Here is a 24,494-nt window from a genome sequence, read left to right on the forward strand (position 1 = left end):
TGTTTGTGCTGCTTACAGTGCATAAGCAGATTAATATTACTTCATGGGAACAGTTATTTTCTGTTAAAATGACTTGCACTTCATTTAAAGTTGACTTATGTAAGTTTTCATTGCAAGGTTCATAACAAATTTCTTTTCTTGCTAATAGCAATCGGCTTTCAATGTAAAGAAACAGTATATTTTTGTCGTGTTATCGCGCCAAACGACCGACCAGACAACGTCTCAAAAACCATCTGGCACACACGCATTGCACACGGTTAAAACCAACTGTCCTTGACAACGTTTATAATTCAAAAATGCCTGGGAACTTTAGGGCTATTATAAGCTGAAGCCTTCAGAGCATGCTGCCTCCTTGATAGGGATATCCTTGTTTAAGCTGTCATCCGAAATCACGTTGTTCCATTGTCCTTTCAGCCCACTCTGAAAAATACGTGATGTCGGTGTAAACTCCCGGCGCGCTATGTGGCGTGCACGACGATCCCCAGCTCGTCACGCCAGCCAGCTGCCACTGGCCTCGATCAGGCTGCCAACACATTAAGGGGCCACCGCTGTCACCCTAAAGAATATAACAATGCTATCAAATTACCAACTTACAACTGTTGGTGATAATTAATGCTAACGTTACTAATTAATATCGCTATGCTTACGCTACAAGCGTCAACTGTTCCTGATTGTCCAGCACAAATCATTCGCGTTGAAATTACGTGGTTTGGATAATAAGTCTGGCAAGACTTTCTGCTGATCACGTGAACATACCCTTCCTGCAATTTGCGCGCGCCTCTCGTTGATTTCCCGGTGATTCCCCACCCTGCAAACCAAGAAATGGTCAACAACATATCGCCCGAACACTGGACTTGACGAGGGTATAATGTTAAAAGCAATTGTGTTGTAGGGTTTAAGAGTTTGTCTATGCTTATTGGATGAAATCTGATATCCCAAAAAAAGTTGCAAATTTAACTTACCTGCGATAACACAGTAAGAGCCTGCATTAAAAGAAGTAGAGGGTAGACAAAGAGGAGTAAGCTTGGATGATCGAACAGGCCGAGCTAATTTCACCAACGCTATATCAAAGTCGACCGCTTGCGAGTCATATCTGAGAGTGACAGCTATTTAAGTTTGTTATAAAGACAGCATTCTGCTGTTAACACTTTGTTTAATAATAACAGACAAGTAAACTGACCTGGTATGAACAATGATTTTGGAAATGTTGTAAACCTCAGGTGCGCGTCTCTTGTTTCCAATGATACTTGCCCTCCATATTCGGATATCCTTCCTTCTGTTTGTTAAAAACGCATCAACAAATTACCACGGTTCGATCAAACCTTTTTCCCAAGTCATAAACTAAGCCAGTAGCCCATTACTTTTATTTGTTTTATTACAGTCTCCTTTCGGATTTCAGAGTATCTTATGCATTGAACGTGAAAAGGTCTATGGCGACAACTCAATACAGACTTAAGCTGTTTAAGCTACATGTTAAGATAGACTCACTCCTGAAAGCAATGTGCGGCAGAGATCAGCCACTGCGAACGCACAAGAGTTGCCCCGCACACGTGATTCATGCCAGGAAGGCGAAGAGAAGCCATCCATGGCCATTTATTATCACGTGATGTGCGGCCACCCAGTATCCTTGGAAAAATGCGACCGTTGTCAGTTGGGTCATGACGGCGTCCACAAAAACGTGGACGGCAAGAGATCTCGATGAATTTTTCGCTCACGCACTTTTGCTTTCTAAGTAAGACAATGGAACAATTTTAAATGTAGGTAGGCATTAAATATTTTGAAAATATTGAGTATGTACTTTGGATGAAATCATTCTAAAATTTAGGAGCAAAGTATTGAAAGTTACAACTCATCTACGCAGAACAAACACTTGAGGCAAGTTTATACACGACGTTTCTTTTATATTACGATATCAAGCTTGCTGGTTAGAGTTTGTGTGTTTACACGAATATCAGTCAATAACTGTAGGCTTATGTGTAACTGACTAACTATTCTGATTACCTTTGTATAAACGCCTCCTGTATATTTCTTATTCGGTGGTTATCTCTTATCGTTATAGTGTAGTGACGTGGCTGGTGATGACGTAAAACTTTGTAGGTAAAGAATTGATTGGATAAAGCATCTCGGAATCCCATCTGACTGCAGGCCAAATGGCTCAGTAAGGCATCCCATGAATCAGCACACAACGGCAACCAGCTGGACGTGTCCGAATCATATCCAACTATTACCCCTGAGCTGCGGATGGAGTGGGAATTTGCTTGCAATTGCATAGAGTGGGTGAAAAGTTGTCTTTTTGGGGTTAAAATCACTGAAAAAGAGACACATCGATTAGTCCATCTATTAAAGTATGGTATCGTTTGTTCAAAAAAATATACTCACAGCAGTCTGTTTCGTCACTTCCATCAGAGCAGTCATTAATTCCGTTACACCAGTTCCTGCTTGCCACACACGAGTAGTCGGCACAGGTTTTTTCATTAGAGGCGCAATCACCTGAGAAATAAAGAGTGTGCGTTATGTTAACTTTGTAATTTAGAGAGCAGGTTGGTCAAATGTCAAGTACAAAAAATTGAATAACTTACTGCAGTTCATTTCATCTGTGCCATCTGCGCAGTCGTTGTGTGTATCACAAACCCAATCCATTGGAATACATTTGTCTTCAGAGCTACACTCAAATCTAACATATATTGAACATGATAAGGCATGAAATGTTTTGACGTTATATGGAATAGAGATCTTCGCTTACCTTCCCATTTGCGCGCAATCGCAATTAGATTCATCGGAGCCATCTTCACAGTGTTCTTTACCATCACATCGAGCCGCCATAGCAATGCAGCGAGTTTTACCGGACCCCAAGCAACGAAACTCATCGGAAGCGCAAATTCCTGTAAAGAAAAATTTGTTCAGCACTGGAACATCGCAGTCGTAGGTGAGGCATTAAGCAATTACAGAAAGGTTTTCTTAACGTTCAAGTTTATATTGGTAATATCAGTAGTACATGTTCTTCCGTAAAATGCTATAGGCCACCTTTATCCAAGCTGTTGGTATCAAAGCAGGCATCATTTGTGTCATTCTGCATCTCTGGAAAGTTGGTACAGTCGAGGAAAGGTGGCCAGTTTAATGACAGAGAGTGTAGCGTGGATAGACAGGAACTTTTCACTTCCTCGCAAAACGACCGGCAAGGCAAGAGCCTGGAAACAAAAAATAATCAGTTGCTATTAACTTTTGCCAACGGATAACAAAGGTTTTTTTTTCTGTTGCTCACCGAGGTCGTTTATCCTTCATAGATGCAAGAGGACAAGTGCCACCGGTTAACGAAACTGGGGGAACCAAAATCGCACAACCCAGTTCTTTCAATAAAGGATGACACCTGTAATAAAATTATTGAAAGCAATGCCACAGAGTAATTGGATAAAGTCATTTTATTACTGGATATGTTTTTATAAAAGAATTTTCCGAACATATTTCCTTACCTTGTGTGAACTATTGTTGATAGCATGACGTAATCGGAGCTGAGCGCGGTTTCTGCTTGTGTCATGTGACCAACGAAATTGGGGAGCATTGTGACGTTGTAGGCAAGTTGTTGACAAACCTCTAGGGTAACAAGTTCACATTCACCTGCATTGTACACAATGCACACATTATAACCTGATAGTTCTTTTCTTCCATCTACATGATGAAGACTTGACACAACTTGTTGTATTTTTAAGCTATAAAGACGTTGAGGAAATTTCCTGTGGAAATGTGGAAATTGTTCTATTAGTATTTTACTAAAATAGATAGAATTTTCTACCGCACTGATTTTCATCGTCTCCGCTTCTGCAGTCAAGAATCCCATCGCACTGTTTCGTCACAGATACGCAGGTTTGGTTACACATTGTCATCCACGGAGCACATCCTAAAATACGTGGCGAAAAATCTAGGTTTGATAATCGCGTAATTTGTAGCCTACTAATTCTAAATTACCACTTTTAGAGGTATTTTTAGCAAGAAAAAGAAGCTAACTACGAAACAAATCACAAAATAATTACGTCTATCGTTTATCTCTTCACAGAGAGCTTCATCCGACCCATCGTCACAATCATTCTCGCCGTCGCAAATATATCGCCCAGGAATACAACGGGCGCCATCACAAGAAACCATTCCACGACTTTCACAACCTTTGAAGAACAAAGCATTACTTTAAGAGATGCAAAGAAACCTGGAAAGCTTAAAATGTTTGTCAATGTTTTAAAAAATTGTCCGTTGTCGCCTCACTGCAGTAAGCTTCGTCTGCGAAGTTGCTACAATCTACGTCTCCGTCGCACCACCAAGCGGATAAAACGCATTGTTTGTTTCCGCAGTTGGTCAGATTTCCAGCACAGATGTCTGTAAATTGTGAATTAAATTTAATTTCTCAGCCAATTGAAATAAATCAATGGAGCTCCTGTAATGTTTTAGGGGTCGTACCACAATTTCGTTCGTCGCTTCTGTCGGAGCAGTCGTGAAACCCGTCACAAACTTGACCGCGAGATATGCATTGTCCGCTGGAACATTGAAATTCATCATATTCACACACTGTTCAAAAACCAAACATAGAAATGATTTCATATAAAACCAAATTAAGAAAGATCAAAACCGTAATAAACGTATACAGCAAAATGTATAATTCAACGACGTAGGTTATTTAAGGATTCTATCAAAAGCAAGTTTTTAATCGATAGACATTTTGCCTTTGAGAGTGAAATTGTAATAGTCTAGGAAAGCGAACCAATAAAAGTGTTTTTCAAACGCAACCATCCCTTTAAAACATCAAGTTACCGCTTAATTATTTATTAATGAAGAGGCAAATGTTATAACACATAGCAAAGCAAAATTGGTCAGAAATGAATCATCACGCTAATGCACCTAAAACCCTTAAAAATTACTTCAAAGAAATCAGAGTTTATTGAATCATGTTAGTTGGCCCATGTCAGGATTTAACACTTCCATCTGTTTTTTTACAGCTTACTAAGCTCTTATTTTCGTCGAAGGTTGTTCATTAAAAATTTCATGCTGGTGATTTAATAGCATATAATTGCACATAACAAGGCTCAATTACGATCTAAGATCTAAAAGATCCAAGCCGGCACAGTTACATGACATCTTTATTAAAGGTTTTCTTAAGCCTAACACCTTTTACGAAGGTATATTTTTTATTGCTGTTTTTTCTAATATCCTATAATGCACTTCAACTACAAATGCGCACTTGACTTCATAAAAATCTGGCTTTCTTTTGATGAGTAAAATTAATCCAATTTCCACAAGATGCGTGAAAGTAGCGCAACTAACAAAATAGTGGGCGTATACCTTTATCACAAAGTAAAGTTGACAAAGGACAATTGACTAAAAGATCATGGTAACTTACTTTGTAAACTTGGCAAAAAATGCAAAATGACGAGTCAAAATATATCTTATAATCATCCTAATTCATAAAATAATGCGAAAGCACGACAACATTTTTTTTTATTGGCACGATTTAATCAAAATTGTCCAACAAACCCCAAAAATACAGTTAATTGAAGTGCTTGTATACGTTTTTATGCTGGTTTGGTTTGATGGATATACTTAGGTTGCGGTGAATTTTATCTTGTGTTTAAATTGACGTACGTTTTTGATCTCACAGCATCACAACAAATTCAAAGCTTAGTAGATTAGCTGTAAATAATAGATAACAAAACTTTAAAAACCTATCACTGCATATAACAGTGCCCTTGCCCGTAAACAAATAAATATTTTTAGTGCATATGTTATTTAAATAAACGAGTTTCCTACAAGAAAACTCCTCAAACTCCATGTAGTTTGAAAAATTTATATTATACATAAACCGATTTTCACCCGATAGGTGAAATAATATTTCCATGTTTCATTTTGCAATCGATATGTTTACGAGTAATTTTCGCCTTGCAATCGCTTGCAAATGTGGTTAAATTTTATTGGAACAACCCGACACCTGTACAAACAAACGACTTTTCGAGCAATTAGGGTAATCCTCTTAAGTCAAATTACTCTCCTGGTCCAGGACACCCAAATAGAGCTTTTAAGGAGCAAATCAAAGGAGTATTTGCCGGTAAATTACCCCAATCGCCTCTTTGCAAATTACTCATTTATCTTTATTTGTTGCCCGTAAGCAAACTAAAATGAACTTATTTGTAAGTTTTTGGAAAAAAAGTCGTAAAGCTCCGTCACTGACAAAAGATTAAGCGCAAAAGCAAAACTGCGCTAAGTGCATTGGAACATCAGCAGGCTGCATCTAACTAAGCAATTTTCAAGCGTCTCAAACCCACCACAATTTTTTTCATCTTCCCATTCTCCGCAATCGTTAAATCCGTCACAACGCCACCAAGTGTCGATACAAGACCCATGACGACAAAGGAATCTTTCCGCTCCACAAGACGGCGTCATAAGCGTAGTGGAAGAGCTGGTTGGAAATGTGGTGCTTGGTTCTAAGATAAGAAGTGAACAATATTGCGGTTTCCGCATTCAAGAAGATTTAAACACTTTGTATCTTAAGTGGAATCAGTTGACATTATGCAGCGCACAGTATATAAGCACTTCAAGTATGTAGGCCAGTATGTAATTGCAAAGTTCGTATCTCTTCTCTCAACCCGTCTATGTGTTAATACTTAGCCGGCAAAGGCGATAGATCTGACCCGGAAAAACCTCAGCTTATCGCTTATTGCTACCAACAAAATACTATATATATGAGTATATGAAACATAATTCCAACTTTTGTCATTGGCTGCAACTACTTGAACTGCAATACTTCTTAAATCTGAACAGCATAACTCTTGATTGCGAAAAACACCACGAATATATCTTATCGCTAACCTGTGGTTATCATGAAGTTTCTCTCGTTTGAAAGATCCATGCATTTTTGTGACGTCATACGGTCGTTGTAGGAGAGAACGTCTTCGCAAACAGAGGCAGCTAATTCCACTCTTTCATTCTTTCTGGAAACTCTTTTTCCTGAGGTGACGTGCTTTGTTACCACGTTTTGATGACGTAGGCCGCTGATGGTACCCAGAGCAAAATTATCCAAGCATTTAGTGAGGACGGTGATGCACCAGGATTTGCAAGGGAGTTCAACGCTTGCTTGATCTGTATTTAAAATAGTAGTAATTGCTTTACGTATAAGAGACATGGTAGTTCAAGCTTATATGAATATCTGTAATTTTGCAAGTGATATTTATTGAATTAGCAAACAACCTTACAACTATATACCCAGCGATCTTCCCACCTGGTGAACATTTGTCGTATTGAAGCGCGCACAAGAAACGTACAGCTGATTCCATGACCCTGTTTTCCAGAACATTCTCCAATGATTTGATATTGCTGGATAGAATATCAACCATTGACACCGTCACAGAACTCCGATTCAAGCTACCCGACGTCATACGGTAAGGAAGAACTGCGTCACACTTTGCATCAGGAATAACGTCACACTCAGACAATACTTGGGTTTCGTTCCTTTCGGGGTAGTCTTGTGTTTCGTCATTGTCATTGCTCCTACAAATATCTTTATGTTCAAGAGTTTCGTCAACATAAAACTTATATATTTGCATTTACGCGTTGGTTTGTTTTATCCGTCATATATAATTCTATACGATAGAAATGGTGACAAAAATCAGTGTTTATTTCAACTAAATTAAGAATTCATTTTTCGAAAAGTTTAATAAAAAAAGTTTTTAAAAATTAAACAAATGTTCATGTTGCGTCTTACGCGTAATCGTATGAGGAATCTTCACCAATTTTATCACTTTTCTCCACATCATTTCTTCTATTCGCTCGATCAACTTTTAACCGCAAAATCTCTTGACTTCCCATTTTCGGCAAAATCCTTTCCGCATCTTTCGTCGCCCTGTCGTCATCAACAGGGATCGATGTGGTGAACACATCTTCAGTTCTATTATAGATGCTTTCGTTTGTTCGTTGGATCTTTAAGGAACTGCGTGAGCCCACGACGGAGGCGATTGAGGAGGATGTTGGGTAAGAGGTTGTCCACGTCTCTGGGTCATCTTGGAGTTGAGTGGAACCCGCGTTCAGGAGGATTTCCCGCTCCGATGAAGTCCTGAATGTTTCGCGGTTATCGCGATGGGTCTTTCCTTTCTTTTGTTGATCTTTACGCTTCATCACATTCTCCTGTTTCTTTCTCCTGTTCTTCTTTTTTTTACCTTTTGCGGAGTTGGATCCTGGAATCTTCTTGGTCGGTGTTTTCCCCTTCTCCACGTTTTTCGCGGTTCTGTTATTTGAGTCTGGGAAAGGATTTGGGTTATGACGGGGCGAGTCGCGGCGGGCAACTGCAAACAGTTTGGTGGTGGGGTTGTTTCCAGGAGTCGCATCAGGTTCATAAATCTTAGAAGGAGTAGGTGTTGTACCGGGAACAGATAAACTCATTGAAACGCGCTCATCCCTTTCTTTGTCTTGCGAATTATTCTCCCGCGATCGATTACTAGGAAACAAATTTCAATTGACGTCATCGCTGAACAAATAATGAGCGAAAAGGTGAAACGGGGTCGTTAGGGATAATTGTAGGGGCTCAAAACAACGCAACAGATAAAGTTTGTACTAGCTACGACTGCGGCAATAACACAGAAAACAAAATGGAAAACAATAGATGTTTGTAGGTAATGGAACACAAATCGAGACTAAATTAATAATTATCCAAACAGAAAAATCAAACGGTCGTTTATAATGATAGAATTATTTGACCAGACTACTTTCGTTTCAGCCCAGTTTTCATTTTACCTGTCATTATCCTTGTTTGGCGAACCCACCGTTGGGTCATTGCTTCCTTCATGTATAACATGATTGGTCAACTTTGTTTCCGGTGGCGACGTTGCAATGACACCTAAATAACACGTAATTATTAAAAAATGAATTGCGTAAGAGCTTAAGTAGGTCACACCTAACAAAGGGCAAGAATACAAACGCATTGAGAAAATTATACGTTTAAATTTATTATGATAGTGTTTGTTTTTATATGCCGGACACAACTAAATTGCTGACTCGATGCTTTGAGCAAAGCGGCGCCTGCAGTTGTCATAACAATAAGCAGAAACTTGCATGGCGCCATTCATCGCTTAAAAAGAAGCAATAATTTCTGGGCTTTTGTTGTTATTTTTCTTTTAAGTCACAGGAGACGCCGACAAACATTAAGATTGATAAACAGAGTTTTGTAAATGTTGTTCAGACAAAAACAATCGATCGGGTCATAGCAAACTTAACCTTTCAACCCTGCTGTGACCGGAAGCTTGACAAGAATTTGCAGATTAATCATCAGCAGTTATAACCTTCGGCTGGCATCAGACCCAACCCACAAAAGTTCAAAACCCAATCCACAGAACTTTAGGACTTAACCCAAAAAATGTCAAAACCCAACCCACGAATGCCAAATTGCTTGACGCCGTCATACTGGGAATCCCTTTCTTTTTTTCTGACGAGTTTGCTCACGCATGAGGTGATGCCATAATTCATCAAGGTAGTTTTAACATATCTTATACAACATAAAGACAAATTAAAACCCAAACTACCGATAAAAACAAAAATAACCGAAAAATTCAAAATAATAGTGGGGCTCCCGTACCAGGGTGAAATAGGCCAGGAAAAACGATTCATTCCATTACGTTTACAGATCGATAATCCCATAAGACTGACAAGGTTTTGTCAACTCGGCGAAGAGTCGAAAGAAATTAGATTAGGGGGCATCTTTTTCTTGTTTGGTTTTAGAGGGCAAAGTCGTTAGCTGTTTCACGGTCGATAAAAGGCATTATGACATCACAAGCTTCAAACTTCCGAGCTCTGATTAAGGTCCTTCGCGGCACTAATGGAAATTTAGCCTAACGTAAACTCGAAAGATTTAATGTGACTAATAAAACTCTTCCAGGCAGTTTTAACATAATGAAATATCAACTATTACGTAATGCTTAGGCTGGCAAAAAGCTTTGTTTATGATGACGTAGTCAAACAATAATAGCGATAAGATCGTTTTACTTATTATTTTTCCATAGACTGTTAAATTAAACAACAACAATCGTCGAACAAGTGGTTTTGTAATATTGAGATTAAATGTTTCGTAATCGGTTTAATCGCTATAGTCTGGACAGAGGTGACGGATTACTAAGCAAAGTAGTTATAAAGATTATACACCGCAAATGTATTTGCAACTGTGTCGGCCAATCACAAAACGTTTAAAATCAATTTTTATATCATACTCCGTACAAGATGCCATCTGCCAATACTCTTGCAAGCATGAAATTATGAAAATTATCTTGAAATTATGTCATCCTTGTAACTTACAGCTTCCTTGTTGAAGTTGATGAATCATGCTGCCAAATATGCTTCTATCTTTTACAAGTTAAAGTTGTTTCGTTTGAATTAAATATTGAAAGAACTCGAAACAGGTTACCTGGTAATAGCTTACTGCGTTATTTCTGCTCATTTACATATTCAATATTTACATACTAAATACAGTATTGTTCGAATTAATTGAAACCGAGAGTTTTTAAGTTGTCTTGGCTACTTATACATGTTTCATGGGGATTATGTTCATGATAGCTTGGTTGTAGACATCATATAGCATTGTCAGTCATGGTATAGCGTTGTTCACGATTTAGAAAATCAGACCCATTTATAAACACAGAAAAATTTCAAGTAGTTAAACGCAGTCATCATTACACAGCAATATAACTCATATTTTCTCAAACGATCGCTTTTTAATTCAAAAAGAACTAACTGAAACGGCCCGATGCAACCGCCCATCGATTGCTATAAAAGTCGATCGATCAAAAAGAGACGCTTAACGGGGAATTCCGGTTACCGATACTCTTCTAAAGCGTTAGTTCTTCGTGGCTTTAACACCATTTATCCATTTTCGTTAAGGAAAAGCTTCGTACAATGTCTGTTTATCACTTAGGCGGCTTGAAATCAAATTAGTGATTAAATAACAAAGTATATTTATTAGGCGTTTGCAACTTTGTAGACGCAATTATTGTTACGCGCATGAACGAGTGAACGGTATAAAGTGGTAAATTATTTTGTATTTAGTCAAAGACCCGGTTAACATTGACAAAAATAAATATAACTGTGGACATAATTGCGTGAAAAATATCGTTTGCTATGACTTCTGCAGGATTTGTCAGCAAATTTCAAAGCATGATGATTTCATCAAAAGTGATAAACTTATGTAGGCCTAACCCACCAAAGCAATCTCACAAATATCACCAATAATCACATGTTACTCAAAATACTACACTTGCATTTATAGACTATTGATATTGACTATTTATAGACTAAACTTATTACCTCCAAAAATATATGTTAAAGAGAAGCCAAATTGTTTAACAAGTTCTTTCGCTTATCGTACAGGCCACTCGTTGAATGCTTTTTCATAATAAATTACTAAATATTAACTATCAAATGCATGTTCATATTTCTATACTCACCAAGCAAAAAGAGTATTAGAATGGTTGTAGTAGCAATGGCAATGAGGGTCGGGATTAAAAGCAAGAATATCTTGCAACTTTTGCGCGAGCTTCGTCTGTAGCGAGTTTCAGACGAATCCAAAGAATTTTTACGGTCTGCAAATAGACGGTTGTAAAATTTTATGTGAGTTAACATAAATCTTGTTTGTGTCTTGGTGTGTACAGGCCATAGGGGTAGCAGAGTATGAGATTTTTTCGCTTAAACATGTTATGTATCCACGAAGTAATGGAGCGGTCTCTGTAAACGTCGTTCCACGCATTGAAATCAATATCCTGGTACGTTTTTAAATAAAAAATTAAGTGCATCTGAGATATAACGAAACGTATCAATTGAAAATTCTTGCTATAGCCTGTATGGGTGTCGTTTAAGTCTACGTTTAGATTTAATACGTTACCTGCCAATACCGTCAGCGTTGATGCCAATGTCATAGGCGTAGCACTGTTGAGGCTAAATACGTCATTAAGCATCATTGTTCGGTCATCCATATTTCCGGGTGTCATTACTCCGACGTCTTTCGTACGCCTCGCGTTCTTCGGAATCGGAGGAAGTGGTCTTCTTTTCCGTCTCGTTTCCTTCTCCTTTTCCGCCTGTCCGTATTGAGAACCCATTTCCGCTCTTTTCGATCTCGCGTGGTGCTCCGCCAGCTGTTGGATAGCCCCAGTGTTGCTGGGATACGAGATCCGATGATCGGGGTAAAATATTTTCGGTTGGCCGGGTTTGAAGAGCGATGTAGGCCGTGGCGACCGGAATCGGTTCTGTTGACTTGGATCGTGGCTCTCCACTTTGCTGTGTGACTGCTGTGGCTTACGTTGCTCAGTTACTGGCTCAGACCGCTTCTTAGTGCTGCTTTTCTTGCAGGATTTATTTATGACTTGATCGCAAAAGCGACATTCAGTTTGATCGATGGTAATTGAATCCCTTTTCGAAACGCTTTCTCGTGAGCTTCTGCGGGTTGGCGAAAACACTCGTGTTTTGCCTCCCACTATTTCATAGTCTTCACAATTGTTAGTTTTCCTCCTTTTTTCCCATGTTAAAGCCTTCCTAGAACTTGCAACCGTGCAGTCTAGACCAACGCGATTTTCGGTGTCACGTGATTGTTGATAAGGCGATTTTAAAGTGGTAACGTCATGCGCTACTTGAAGCTTACTGATGACGTCACACTCGACGTACGTAATAATCTTTTCTTCATCGCATGAATTTGCCGCTGTAACGTCTGGGGTGTCATTCCGACTTTCACAATTGTGTCGAAAATGCGCGACTGTTGGTAAAATAAAAGGGTCTTCATCTAGAGGGGGCGGAGGTGGTGGTGGAGGGAGGGGCAAATCTGCGATGGATCGCTTTTCAACAGAGCGATTTCTTTGTCGTGTTGAGAAACAACTGCTCGACACCAAAATGTGATTTGACCGAGCAAAGGAAGTCGATTTTCGGCCGTTCGCAGCCTCATCAATCCGATGTTTCAAAATAACCCCGGAATACGGCTGTTCGTTCATTTTAACCATACATACCTGTATATTTGGAAGAACAATAATCAACTGATCTAGTGTATACCCTCAACGGCTAGAATCAACACCACTAACTATGTCTGCATACCAGGATAGCACTGTACTGCATGGACAAAGCTAAACACGACATATTACAAAGGCACGTGACAAGGTGCTTACTATGTGCTGTCTCTTAATAAAGACGAGCGCTCCCTATGCCCGCAGTGAAAAGATGTTTTGCGAGAAATGGTACGATAGATCACGAAATGCAATTAGTAATAGAAAACCACTTTCGTTTTCAACAGTTTAGCGCCGGATCTCAGTAAGAACATCACACTACGGCAACAAATCTCACGGCAGCACGGTGACATTTTTGTGACGAATTTTTATGTATCGTTCGCAGACGCTGAACCAACAGAACGCTATTTATTGACGTTTTATTTTGCCTCGTAGTTTGTTGCAAACCAGTCTGTTAAAAATTAACGTTTTTAAACTTCATCATATTAGCACTTTTGAATAACAAGCGAATCGCATCAACTGATGGCGTGGCATTTTGTCTACGTAACCAAACACCACTTCATCAGTTTTCGTTGAAACGGGTCGTTTTGTCGAATTTTTGTATAACTAACAGAAAATAATGCGACAAAGAAGCGACACGCTTGCACACGCGTAATATAACTTAATTGAGATTTTACAAGTAGCCAAGGTTTTAGCGACGTTCAAGCTGGTAAACCAAAATAAAGTAAATTTACCTCAGAGTTAACTTCAGACATTCCGACTGAGAAGATTCCGATCATTGCTTGAAAATGATAAGTTTAGGATAGATAGCTTAAGGTGATTTATTTTACAGGTTTCTCGAACGACGATACTCCAGCGTAGATAGGCCGTGACCGTTTTCAATTCGTGTTTTTAAACTCCACAAGTATAGGCTATTATTGAGATTTAAATCAAGCATTAAGCTTATCTATAGTTTGAAAAGTCTTACATAGTAGCGCCGTAAACTCGTGTCTCCTGCTTAAAAAGCAGGCTACTGTCTTCAGCCCTCCTCGCAAGTCTTTTATAATGCGATTACATGTTCATCACACGTCGTGTTACCGTATGCACGTCATACTTGCAACCATTAAGCGTGCAACTGTACAGAAAGACAGGCAGCCTCCTCAATAGACATGTTGAACAGAAGCAGGTACATATTTTCCACTGCATCCACAGCTGTGATTATTCCAAACTACAATCGCCGTAACGAGTGGCAGGTTGGACGAGTTGCGTTGGCACAATAAAAAGTGAAAGAGTTGAATGCGTTTTTAGGTCGCAAATTAACGTGTCCCGCGGGAAGTTTCTTAATTATTTTATTTGTTTCTTGACCTCGGGTCAATGGCTTTGTACGTGGGAAGAGATAAAGCGAAGACACCATGTCAAGTCGAAAATCGATCGAAGAAGTTCTCATGACACTGGCTGGTCTTCTGCCATGTTGGAAGCATCGTTTGAGTAAAATACTGTTGGCTTGTTATGACCAAATGCCGAACATTTCCCACAAACTATTACATATAAAAAAACCTTTGTCTGGTATAGCAGCCTATGTACCACGCTTAACCGAGGTAAAAATTTTAAAATACTGATGTAATTGAATTATCAACGGCTTTGTGACAAATACTAAACCTTGTAAACGTGCGCCATTTTAATCAACGGCCGAGCAAGATACTTTTTAAAACCGTCTACATGTATGAGACACATTTTTAATCAAGCGTTGGAATTTCTTGTTTGAAAATGAGTTGGAGATCATCTTATGCTTGGCTGTTTAGATGTAAGGAATAGGGGTATGTTTTCATTTAGGCGTTGTGTAAATGCTTCTCCACAAATCAAATCTGCCGTTTCGTAAAAGATTGACAAACGGGCGCCACCCGACGGTAGTTCATCGCGCAAGGTTTTATAAAGTTGAAATATAATCAAGTCTGTTCCTCAATCCCAGCGGCAGATTAATCCGAACTTCGTAATAAGAATCCGAACTAAAAATCTTTGGCAAAGTTTTCAAATGCCTTATCTCTGGTGTAGCCTGGGGAAATCGCTAGCTGCCCAAATCGTGGTATAAATTAGCAATCAACACATTTTCCTAACGGCCTTCAAAAAAGAAAGTCAGGTGTCCTCCATAAAAGGCTAGACAACGTTTTTTAGTTCGTAAAAACCCAAACCGTACTTGCCAGAATTGCTTCTATTTTCGTGGGTTCTACAAGCCGTACTACACTTATCAGTAGGGCGATTATTATACATCATGTATCTTTAGTCTAGAGTGCTTAGACAAATGTATTGAACAGTTTTTGTTGCAGTTTTTTTGGCAGTGATTTGTAATTAGCTCATATCCTTTTTCAGAATAGGCTAGGTCTGTGTTCACATTTTTGCCCTTCTTTACCACAATAAATTTTTACTTTTTGTACAATAATGCGTAATTTAACTACTTGAATTCTTCATATGTCAAAAAAAAGTTTTTTAATGTCAAAATTTTCAATTTTTAGGTCAAAAACTTTCGTTTTTTAGGTCAAAAAATAATCGCCCTACTTTTCAGTAATAACACACTAACTATTTTTCTCTTGTGTCTTTTAAGACTTTCTTAACATGTGTGTTGCCTAAAGTGTCACTCTATCTTTCACATTTTATCGAAAAAAGAAGATTTTCTGACCTAATGGTTAGATTTCTATAACATGCTTAGTATTTTGCAGTACAGTTGCAAACGCAATAAAATGCAATTGGTCAAAAGTTATCAGTTATGAAGACAAAATTTTCACCTTTTCGGTATAAAAATTGGTTGTACTACCTGTCATATACAAGGGCCTCACTACATTCATGTCCAGCTAAATTCTGTCATATACTATTTTCAAATGGCATGCAAGTGTTTGCATTTTGCTCAGTTTCGCTAATGTTTAAAGTTCTACAAATGTGTTAGCGTGATTTCGGTATTTAAAAAAACACAAAGCTTTATACAATCGTTTTATTGATGTAAAGACGCCAGTTATGCAATAAATTGCCATGGCACTGGCTCCACCAATTCTGGTTCCACTCCGCCGCCACGAACAAAGTGACCTGACCGTGGCTGTTGTGGCTGAAAAGAAAACAAATGGAGCCTTAAAATGACTGTTTTTGGCAACTTGTGGTAGTTTATGTATTATAATAAACTGTACATTTTTAGTGACTTTTTAGTATAGCTGTTTATACAGCAACACAACGTTACCAGTCACCTCAAAATCAAAAACTTCTGTCATAACGGGAGAGATAATTAGCTGAATGGTATTAGTAGGAAATTCAGATCCCAAATTGCTGACTTACTTGGCGTTTCAGTTCTACCCGCACACCAGTCTGCTTCGCTGCAGCTCGCTTCTTTTCATTCTCATGAACACGAGTGAGGAAAGATAACCTCGATTTGGAGTGCCGTATATGCTCGATACGAACGTTTATGCGCTTCGCTAAGATTTTACCCCTGTGACCAATACAAAGAACTTTACCACAATGTTAGCATTAACCGACTCTATCATCGGTTTGGCACAAAGTTTAGTATTAACAAGAAAAGTCACTATAAATATTTCTGAACAAGCAGTTAATATTTTACTTGGACCCTTATCAAACACAATCCTTAAAGAAATGGAGTTAAAAATTTTAGGTTAGACATACAAGAAATAAAAGCATGATAGTATACAACTCATTGACCAACTCACTAACAATTGCATGATTTTCTATGTACGCCTACTACTTACTTTACTTGCTTGTTGACAATAACACCAACAGCGTGTTTTGTGACATTGAACACTCGACCAGTCTTTCCATGATATACTTTGTGTGGCATACCCTATGAAAATGCGCATTTCAAATAAATTCTAAGAGTAATACAGCTGTAAGAATAAACTTAAAAATTGATAAAATTTCAAATGTTCTGTAAATAAATTTTCTGCATACACACAAACAGCAGTCAGCAAAGTTAACAAAAAAAAAATCAATTTCGTTTATAGAAATGTGAAAAACCGCCCGTGTAATGTATTCTTATGAGGCACTTCAATCACTTTATTGGCTTTATTATTCACAACATAACCTTAAAAATTTAACCACTGCGATGGTGGGGAAGTTGCTTTTGACCATTGCAACCAGAAACGTGTTGATTCTAATTCTATAACCGGGACTGCAACCACCCACTGTTTTTGTATTTGTTGTTACAATAAAAATGTTTTTCGCCTTGCTCCAAATGCCACTTGACATTGTAGTCATTTCACGAAGTTTTATGTGCACAGTTTTGTAGTGCAAGTTTTATTATACACAGTTAAATTTTGGTATGAGCGTCAAAAAGAAAATTATTTCTTGTTTGTCATATACATTGAGTGAGTAATCATGTTTGGAGAAAATGGGAAGTATGAGAAAACGGCCATCCAGACACATTTTTTCTTTAATTCTAACAGTGTAGTGTCAACTATTTTTTATCACTGCTCTTGTGGAAACAAATAAAATGCTAACCATGGTAACAAAAATAGCAGTCCAGCAAACACACAATAAATGGGAAGATAATAGCAGATCTCCTAGACCTGGGGTTTAAAACATGCAATATTAAAATATGAGACAGTAAAAAATACATCACTACGGTCAGTAAAAAATCACGAAACAGTATCGTAAAATGATTGTTGATGCAAAACAGTTAAAAGCGATAAAATGAGTCCGACTACAATAATTAACAGCATTTAAACAAACTCAAACAATAAGGTGAATGACATGAAATGTGCTAGTGGCATTCTATTCTGTCATTTACAAAAATCAAAGTAGCCATTATGAAATGGCAGAACCCAAAAGCTTTTAATTTAAGAAAAATACCAGCCCAAGCTCATTTGACATCAGGTTTACGAAATTAGTAATTATGTTACACACAGTATTTTTGCTATTTTTACACACAGTATCGTTTTTGTGCTTGTACTTGCTGTGCAAAATTAATTACTGCACACATAGCAGTCAAGTGAAAAGTGTTTTGCAATCAACAATCTATATTTTTTATTGATCAGCTGGGAGCCACAGACTTTGAGGATCACAAACCATAAAATGTTGAGAACCACTGGGTTAGTGCACGGCATACGAATGCTGCAAGTGAATCCGGAGCGACAGTCCTTATTTTTCAAGTTTTTAACTGATTTTAAAACATGTAAAAGATATGAAACTGTTTCAGAAAAAACATTGCCCATATTCCATAGGTTCTGAGTACGACATTCAAAATGGTATGTACAAAATTTCAGCAATTGCACTAAAACAAGTGTAACCAAACTTTTCCTTAGCCAGGAATCTTCCCGCTCTAACGGCTAGTCACTTAGCCGGTTTTGCCTTGTTAAGTTTTAATGGCATTTTACTTAATAAAAACGATCATCTCTCACTAAAACCCAAAACGTAACTGCCGACCACCGTCGCCCAGCCGAGCACAGTACTACACCAAACAAATTCCACGCGATGAAGGAATCAACGTGGAACGTAAAACACGATACTAATTTAGCCTTTGGGGTAACTACGTGAGACGTCACAAGAGATTTGATAAAAACAGGTGTACAAGAACAAGTAAAAGAACATAAACAAGTAAAACACGGCAGACCGTGAACATGCATAAAAACAACACAATGCAAAGAAAAGACGGTGTATAATGTGGTGTCTACAAAACAGGTGCATAAAAATAATCCCGTGACACCCCCCCCAGTCCAGTTCTTTTCCGGCCCCGGAAAAGTTATTCAACATCCGGGTAAACGACCATCGTTCGTAGCTCCTTGTTAATCGTTTGGCGCTCCGTTGTTGATGAGCACCACGCAACCCAAACCGACCGTCCAGCTTGGTGAACATCCGTCCCCTGGTGTCGCTGACGACTCCACTGCACAAAAATCACTCGATTGGCTCACTTCGTGATCGTACCGAGACAAACTTACGCCCCAAATGAGCTGCTTGCTGGCTGGAGCAGACTCAGCGGCCTGCTCTTCGGGATCTGGAGTTTCAGCAGCTTGTTCTGCTGGAGCTGACTCAGCGGCCTGCTCTTCGGGAGCGGGAGTTTCGGCAGCTTCTTCGGCCGGAGCGGGCTCAGCGGCCTGCTCTTCGGGAGCTGGAGTTTCGGCAGCTTGTTCTGCTGGAGCTGGCTCAGCGGCCTGCTCTTCGGGAGCGGGAGTTTCGGCAGCTTCTTCGGCTGGAGCAGACTCAGCGGCCTGCTCTTCGGGAGCGGGAGTTTCAGCAGCTTGCTCTGCTGGAGCAGACTCAGCGGCCTGCTCTTCGGGAGCGGGAGTTTCAGCAGCTTCTTCAGCGGGAGCAGACTCAGCGGCCTGCTCTTCGGGAGCGGGAGTTTCAGCAGCTTTTTCAGCTGGAGCAGACTCAGCGGCCTGCTCTTCGGGAGCCGGAGTTTCAGCAGCTTCTTCGGCTGGAGCAGACTCAGCAGCCTGCTCTTCGGGAGCGGGAGTTTCAGCAGCTTCTACCGCACATATACGTTTTCGTACAACGAAAGCCAACGAAGATATTGCTCTGTCGGCATCGAATTGAGTCCCATTTAATACTCGACATTTGTTACTTTCCGTAGAACAAATGGGCTGCCTCGCTTCGGTACCTCTTTTCACCAACTCATCGTACTCCAAGTCGAAAAGCGACAAGTCTCTGCCTCGTACATCCCAGCTTAAATCTTCATCCAAGCTGTTAATTAGAAGATGTTTCTTTAAAGCAGGATTCGCTTCAATCATCGTACAATAAGCGTCGAAGCGGTTGAAAAAGCTTAGGAAATCTTCGTTGGGCTCATATTTTGGCGGCGGAATAGCAAAATAGATGCTGGACATCGTGAAACTTCCAAACGTTTATGGGAATAGTTTCATTGACTGCGGGATCCTGGCGCGCTCGCCAATTGTAACCAAACTTTTCCTTAGCCAGGAATCTTCCCGCTCTAACGGCTAGTCACTTAGCCGGTTTTGCCTTGTTAACTTTTAATGGCATTTTACTTAATAAAAACGATCATCTCTCACTAAAACCCAAAACGTAACTGCCGACCACCGTCGCCCAGCCGAGCACAGTACTACACCAAACAAATTCCACGCGATGAAGGAATCAACGTGGAACGTAAAACACGATACTAATTTAGCCTTTGGGGTAACTACGTGAGACGTCACAAGAGATTTGATAAAAACAGGTGTACAAGAACAAGTAAAAGAACATAAACAAGTAAAACACGGCAGACCGTGAACATGCATAAAAACAACACAATGCAAAGAAAAGACGGTGTATAATGTGGTGTCTACAAAACAGGTGCATAAAAATAATCCCGTGACACAAGCATCTATCAAAGAATTCTTGAAGTACAGTACAAAGTGATTAATCCTTATCGCATTTATCAGACGCGTGGCGCAACAACGCCTACATATTAAATGAATATTTTGTATGCCTCACATACAACAGGATCACAAAAACACGTTTTATACCCTAGGATCTAACTCTAGGCTATACAAGCAATACAGCCCTGTACGCAATTGTGACGTCATAGTTTAGTACGAAATCAACTAATGCGACCACTTCACTGCTCTCCCGCGGGTGGTCGGCTTACCGAGGTTCTACTGCAATTAATAGCATAGCAGATTATTGGTGCATGCTGAATCAAGTAATATCTCGTAAACAAACTAGAAGCAAGCTTCGAGGGTATATATAGGTGGGAAATGGTTTTATGTAATTGTATCATCAATTGAAAGAAATGGGAAACTTATTCCTTAACTTGATAAAATTAATTAACAGTTAGATCTGCTTCTGCAAGAGTGGATAAGTGAAAACATGACTAGCCGATGCACAGTTAAGTGAATTACAAGCCGAATAGAAATGAGAAAAATTGTTTTAAGGCGAAACCGGACTGACAGTTTTTAAGGGCCATGGTAACATCATTTCAAATAATTTAATAGGAATATATGGAAAAAAATTTTGTTCATCTCATGTCCAAATGTTTAAGTTAGCTTAGTCAATATTCAAATGCCACTTACTTATAAACTTACATATACTTACGTATATGCAAGCTTCAGCATTTAGATACATGCATAAAGAAACTGTATGCTGAATTAATGATTTATATTTATTTTATTTGCAAGTCATTGATACAGTAGCTATAAAAAATCATGCATCCCGTACAACAACAAGAATGAGATGCAACAAAAGTTATAACTTGGGTAGTGTGCTAACTTTTTATTCAGAAGACTTTTTTTGTGTGCAGTTACCACACAACCGAAACCAGATCTATACCTTTTTTGTAACTTTGATTATTTTTATATTTTAAAAAGAAAACCAACCTTTTGAACTGCACCATCTCCTTTAATATCAACAATGTCTCCTTTCTTGTACACAGTAAGATATTTAGTTAAGCCAATAGTTCCACGCTTGCGGAAGGCTTTAGAAAACATATAACGTGTACCACGACGATATCCTTTTGTGTTCGTCATTTTGATGGTTTCTGAAAGGATAAAAAGAACTTTAAATGTTGAAATATAGCCTATTGCACTGTAGCAGTTGGACAATTACTGGTCTTGTAAATATAGCCAAATGCACACAGTATGTTAACATTAGATCCAAAGCAATACTGCAACCGCAGCAGCAGGCTGAGTGAGCAGGCTACAGTACCAGTACTATTTGGGTCAAGTAAAGAATTCGAGTTTCATGTTAATACTGTAACATGAAAGACTAAATGGGAAGGTGTTATAAATGCTTCAACATTGGATCCTGATGTGAGGTGGTAATTCTTTGCTTGACCCAATTATAGCTTGACAAATTTAATGTTCATCAGAATCTGAAATCTAGGGGTTCACTATACTTTTGCACTCTCGCACCAGGATCGTGTATCGAGATATCATTACTTCATAATCTATTTCCTTTTCCCCTCATAACCCCTTACCATTTGGGCGTTCAAATCGGAGTGCAAAACTACAAGACACCCAAATCTGGACCAGTTGGAAAAGCTAGGAAACGATTTCATACGATAATCATAACAAATAGGCCAACTTTTAAGCATAAAGATAAGAATAATAAACTTTTTGAAGTTATAAGCATTCAAAATATTTTCAATAAGCTACTCTAAATAAGCAAAAACCCTTACATTATTTCCAGTTTCTGAAAGACCACCTTACCCAAGCCAGGCTCCTCGAAAAGAACGTGTGGGTCACGTGATGCAACCTTGATGGTTAATGCGACACCGAGTGTTTATAAACGTATACAAGCTTTATTCGCTGACGATCAGCAACAGAAATTTGAAAATATTATTTTCACTCATGAAGTGTGTCTTATTGTCATCCTCACAGTTATGCTCAAAGAAGCTGCAAGTCTGCAACTACTTCAGTTTTTGTGGGGTTTGAGGTAGCAACAGGCTAGTCGGTCAAACAGTATACGTTTTCGCATCAAAGATGTCAGAATTAAAATACGAGAGCTTGATAGCTACTTACAAGCCCTAGGACTGAAAAAGATTGACCTTCACTTCAACCATTTTTTAGAATCATCAGTTTTTAAGTCAGGTTAACTTTTTATCACTTTTTAACTCAACGGATCCATAAGTGAAAGACCATTCGATCATCCAAGTTTGATCCAAGTCTGCCGACCCAAATTCTAACATTATTCGTTATTTTGAACGCGGTTATAATTTGGTTAACTTTTTAAAGGAATACCCCACAGTTGAGCAACTATATGACTGCGCATGGTCGCATGCGACCAACGACGACGGCATTTTGTTGAAATTTTCGAAATAAATCATTATATAGTGTTAATATTTGCACAAATTACCTTTTACTGTCAACTTTGTTATGTTAAAAACTGTTTTTCATCCAATTATTTTTTAAAGTTCCGTTGTGAAAAATTGAGCTCTTAACGATAGTTTGCGTAATCTCTGACGTGATTATAGGCTAAGCAAGTTTATTACACCATCAATGACACAAAAAAATCTCGCCTCCTCCAAAGATATTTTCTGGCTACGTCCCTGCAGTTCCTCTAATTCAGAGGTGTCCAACCCGTGGCCCGCGGGAAGGTTCTGAGTGGCCCGCGCGATATTTTTCGAAATGACTTATAGTATCAACTGAATCGCCTACATAATTTATGGCGAACTTACATTTCGAGAAATTGACATTAATTGTTTGCTTTCTTTGTCTATTGCTTTAAAGTTTAAACTATAAGTTATATAGAGCAATAGGCAGTAGAGATAATAGATAATAGAGCAATAGATAGATAATATAAGTTACTATAGTCTCTAGTGCAGAAGTGCTCAACTGTTCAAGTTGATATTATTGCATCACATTTTATTTCTAAGATTAGAATTTTGGTGTGAGGGTTTTAATTAGAAATTAGCAGTAAACACTCAAGTGGCCCGCGCAATCATTCGTAAATCGCATGTGGCCCTTTGGCCAAAAATGTTAGACAACCCTGCTCTAATTAGTCTAAATGACATCAAAAATTTTATGGGTAAAATACCTTTAAAAGAAAGAATTACGCTGCCTTTAAAATTTTAGCCCAATCAGCAGCAAAATTACAGATCCTATAAAAACACCCTATATCAGGGGTGGGCAAACTTTTTGTACTGAGGGCCACATTTGAAAAAATGTTGCAGCCGGGGGGCCGCACACTCTCATTACAAAGTAGGAAAACTTACCCGGTGTGTAAATAAACGCATATTCATATTAAACACAATTTTTGTATTTCACACTCAGTTACGTTTAAAGCTATGCAATCATCATCACAAAAGTTAATGAGACTTGTGCAACTGTTCACTGTTTAATTAACCTGTTTAATTAAAACAATAAGTGATGCGTAGGAGTTTCTGCAAGTGCCGGCGGGCCGCATAAAATGGACCTTCGGGCCGCATGCGGCCCGCGGGCTGTAGTTTGCCCACCCCTGCCCTATATGGTTGAACGAAATATGGTTCAACGACAATCGTTAGTAGGCCTATCGAAAAAAATCAGCCTATTACGTAGGTTATTATCATAATTGGTTTGCGAAAAGTGCATTTGTTCACTACACATAGAGGGAATAACGGAAACTTTAGCTCGCATGTCAACACAACAAAATTCAACAATATACCTAACAACGACGACTTATATATTAATATTACGTAAAGTTGCACAAACATCGGCTTCCCTTATAAGCAAGTTGTCAAAAATCCATTTTACCAAACGTGCTGAAGCACCATAACTGTGAGTTAGTTAACATTAACGCAATATCATAATACTGTAGCTTTTAAGTGCCCGCAAGCTTAGTTTGTTTACTTTATTGCATGTTGTTCCCTCCAAGTTTTCATTATAAGTAGAGTAGTAGACTATACTCTATATGCTGATATTTAAGTTTATCATGCATGTTTGATATTGATATGATATTGATACATATCATGATATTTACTTATCATGCATGTCTTAGGGCTAAAGTCAAACACATTCTAGCACATTATTTGATTGCAAAAAGATTAATGAAACACATCTTGCACTAAAGATATAAACTGGGAAGTTTCGTTAACAATCTGTTACCATCTGCTTTTATTGA

At 38.7% G+C, this 24,494-nt stretch overlaps 2 protein-coding genes across 2 annotated transcripts; both read right to left on the minus strand.

Annotated features, from left to right (window-relative positions):
• Window positions 1-49: 49 nt before the first annotated feature.
• Window positions 50-13,023, minus strand: LOC143451751 (uncharacterized). Its single transcript, XM_076952480.1, has 23 exons — window positions 11,894-13,023; window positions 11,460-11,594; window positions 8,764-8,866; window positions 7,739-8,467; window positions 7,256-7,524; window positions 6,847-7,116; window positions 6,303-6,461; window positions 4,447-4,554; window positions 4,255-4,365; window positions 4,029-4,157; window positions 3,791-3,895; window positions 3,471-3,615; window positions 3,263-3,367; window positions 3,025-3,188; window positions 2,744-2,882; window positions 2,580-2,674; window positions 2,380-2,490; window positions 2,002-2,308; window positions 1,489-1,728; window positions 1,181-1,276; window positions 963-1,093; window positions 648-808; window positions 50-556 (listed from the first exon to the last, which is right to left on the minus strand). The coding sequence occupies exons 1-23, from the start codon at window positions 12,996-12,998 to the stop codon at window positions 380-382; spliced, it is 5,094 nt and encodes a 1,697-aa protein (XP_076808595.1). The 5' UTR covers window positions 12,999-13,023; the 3' UTR covers window positions 50-379.
• A 2,922-nt stretch (window positions 13,024-15,945) lies between these two features.
• On the minus strand, window positions 15,946-22,215 carry LOC143464459 (large ribosomal subunit protein eL21-like). The gene is made up of 5 exons (XM_076962238.1): window positions 22,075-22,215; window positions 21,275-21,435; window positions 16,721-16,812; window positions 16,296-16,446; window positions 15,946-16,071 (listed from the first exon to the last, which is right to left on the minus strand). Exons 2-5 carry the CDS (start codon window positions 21,422-21,424, stop codon window positions 15,982-15,984), a joined length of 483 nt encoding a protein of 160 aa, XP_076818353.1. The 5' UTR covers window positions 21,425-21,435; window positions 22,075-22,215; the 3' UTR covers window positions 15,946-15,981.
• Window positions 22,216-24,494: the final 2,279 nt, after the last annotated feature.

The sequence above is a fragment of the Clavelina lepadiformis genome, chromosome 1, assembly GCF_947623445.1.
Source record: "Clavelina lepadiformis chromosome 1, kaClaLepa1.1, whole genome shotgun sequence".
Taxonomy (NCBI): Eukaryota; Metazoa; Chordata; class Ascidiacea; order Aplousobranchia; family Clavelinidae; genus Clavelina; species Clavelina lepadiformis.

Coding starts and splice junctions, on each gene's coding strand:
- LOC143464459 (XM_076962238.1), bottom strand. CDS start 21,424: ATGACGAACACAAAAGGATATCGTCGTGGTACACGTTATATGTTTTCT. Junction 16,813..21,274: donor GAGATGGTGCAGTTCAAAAG/GTTGGTTTTCTT, acceptor GCATTTTCATAG/GGTATGCCACACAAAGTATA. Junction 16,447..16,720: donor ATTGTCAACAAGCAAGTAAA/GTAAGTAGTAGG, acceptor TATTGGTCACAG/GGGTAAAATCTTAGCGAAGC.
- LOC143451751 (XM_076952480.1), bottom strand. CDS start 12,998: ATGGTTAAAATGAACGAACAGCCGTATTCCGGGGTTATTTTGAAACAT. Junction 2,309..2,379: donor AAGTGACGAAACAGACTGCT/GTGAGTATATTT, acceptor TCTCTTTTTCAG/TGATTTTAACCCCAAAAAGA. Junction 809..962: donor CTCTTACTGTGTTATCGCAG/GTAAGTTAAATT, acceptor CTTGGTTTGCAG/GGTGGGGAATCACCGGGAAA.